Below are 2,052 nucleotides of genomic sequence, written 5' to 3'. Positions count from 1 at the left end.
GCTCCTCTCACTGGGGGCTCTGTGACCTGCCTGGTCACACTTGGAGATGAAGGCAGAGGTTTGAGGCTCAGATGGAGGCTGTCTGGACAGGGATGAGGGGCCGTTTTCAGTGTAGCCCCATCCCTGAGAGCTGACTGGGGTGGACTCTTGCAGAGAAGTGGGTTTATTGAGGGGAGCAGGGAGGAGACGCAGGACAGGGTGCCTGTCATTTCTGTGGCAGCGCCTGGGTTCAAACTGGAGCGTGAGAACCAGGGAGCTTCTCTCTGGTCCCCTGGGAGACTCCCAAGGAGACTGTCAAGAGTCAGGAAGGCGAGAAAGGAGGGAGGGGCTGTGAGAAGGAAAAGCCTGGACGTGGCAGAGAGGATGAGAAAGGAAAGCGGTGGGTGGTGAGGAGGGTGAGAGGAAAGGAAGAGGAGCCGGGGCCAGAAGAGAGGGAGCCAGGCTGGGGGCCGGAGGGAAGCTGCTCTAAGGAGAGACAGGGCGGAGCAGCCAGAGGCCCCGAGTCACAGGGCAAAGGACAGACTGGACAAGGAGCAAGAAAGGGGACAGAGCGTGGAGGAGGTGGGTGTCTTCTGGAGGGACGGCGTTCAAGGGGGAGACAAACCAGGAGGAACAGAGGGAAAGGCTGAGACCTGGGGATGGAAGGAGGAAAGGCGGGTGCCAGAGACAGACAAAGGATGTTCTGGGAGTCAGAGAAAATGCTGGGCCATGTCTCTGACTGTTAAGGATCGGGAGCCTCAGGAAGTGAAGAGCCTGGCCTGTGGGGACTTGGGAGGATGTGGATGAAGGCCCAGGGGGGAAGGCCCGTGAAAGGCTCCCTGGTGCTGCGCTTGGGAGGAAACTTCTTGCTCATAAAATAGCACTGCCCACCTCCCCCCCCCCATACTGGAGGACACGCGCTCACCTGGCTGGGGTCCTGGCTTCAGTCTGCACACCTGTAGGAGGACCAACAGCGAGTCACTGTGCCATCCACGGAGGCCTGTCTCCTCCCTGCTTATCTGCCCCATCCCAGCTGAAACCTCCCTGGGAAGGGCTCGGGACTTAGAGCCGCCACCCTGTAGGCACCCTGAGGCTGCCCACACCTGTGCTGCCTTGTCTTCACCATCAGTCAGGAGAGCAGCTCTTCCCGCACCCAGAGCCCCGTCACCCTCTGAACAGGTTGGACTTATCACCTCCCCCAACTCTAGTGACCTCAGGTCCACTCAGTCACATCCTGGACTTTTTTTTTCCATTGGGACTAAGAATTCTGACATAGTAAACACTAGTATCATTTTTATATTTTAAAATTCCTCCCAGCTCTCTTCGGTCATCATCCCTCCATACCTGTGCGTGACCTCACTGCACTCTTGTCCTGATGATTCACTCAGGTTACCCAAGCTGCCGCTGAGCCCTCTCCTCTCCACCTGTGCCCTCTCATGGGCTCCCTGATCCCCTGGGTCCCCCTGTGCTTCTGCCACATCTCCAATGCTGGCTGTGCCCTGGGGCAGAGGATGCTATTTGTTTGCCCCATATCCATTCCCTTCTTATTCAGTTACAGAACCTTGATTTTATTTGGAGTGTCAGGGTACCCCTCCCCCCTACAGGCAGATGTGGGATATATGGTGAAACCTAGCTGATGATGTATTAATATAAGGGGAAGTTGTGGGTAGTATTTTTCAGTTCAGTTCAGTTGCTCAGTCGTGTCCAACTCTTTGCCACCCCATGGACTGAAGCACACCAGGCTTCTCTGTCCATCACCAACTCTCGGACCCTACTTAAATTCATGTCCATCGCGTCAGTGATGCCATCCAACCATCTCATCCTCTGTCCTCCCCTTCTCCTCCCACCTTCAATCTTTCCCAGCATCAGGGCATTTTCCAGTGAGTCAGTTCTTTGCATCAGGTGGCCAAAGTATTGGAGTTTCAGCTTCAGCATCAGCCCTTCCAGTGAATATTCAGGACTGATTTCCTCTAGGATGGCTCTCCTTGCAGTCCAAGGGACTCTCAAGAGTCTTCTCCAACACCACGGTTCAAAAGCATCAATTCTTCGGTGCTCAGTTTTCTTTATAGTCCA

At 55.2% G+C, this 2,052-nt stretch overlaps 1 protein-coding gene across 1 annotated transcript in view; it reads right to left on the bottom strand.

The window, feature by feature from the left end:
• The window catches only part of PILRA (paired immunoglobin-like type 2 receptor alpha), a 17,409-nt gene that overhangs the window by 2,319 nt on the left and 13,038 nt on the right, over positions 1 to 2,052 (bottom strand). The window contains exon 4 of the mRNA XM_010837924.1: positions 904 to 935. Within this exon, the coding sequence (XP_010836226.1) occupies positions 904 to 935 (32 nt within the window). The remainder of the gene's footprint in view (positions 1 to 903; positions 936 to 2,052) is intronic.

Source organism: Bison bison, unplaced genomic scaffold (genome assembly GCF_000754665.1).
Source record: "Bison bison bison isolate TAMUID 2011002044 unplaced genomic scaffold, Bison_UMD1.0 scf7180017864085, whole genome shotgun sequence".
Lineage (NCBI taxonomy): Eukaryota > Metazoa > Chordata > Mammalia > Artiodactyla > Bovidae > Bison > Bison bison.
This window is presented reverse-complemented; position numbering and strand designations above follow the sequence as displayed.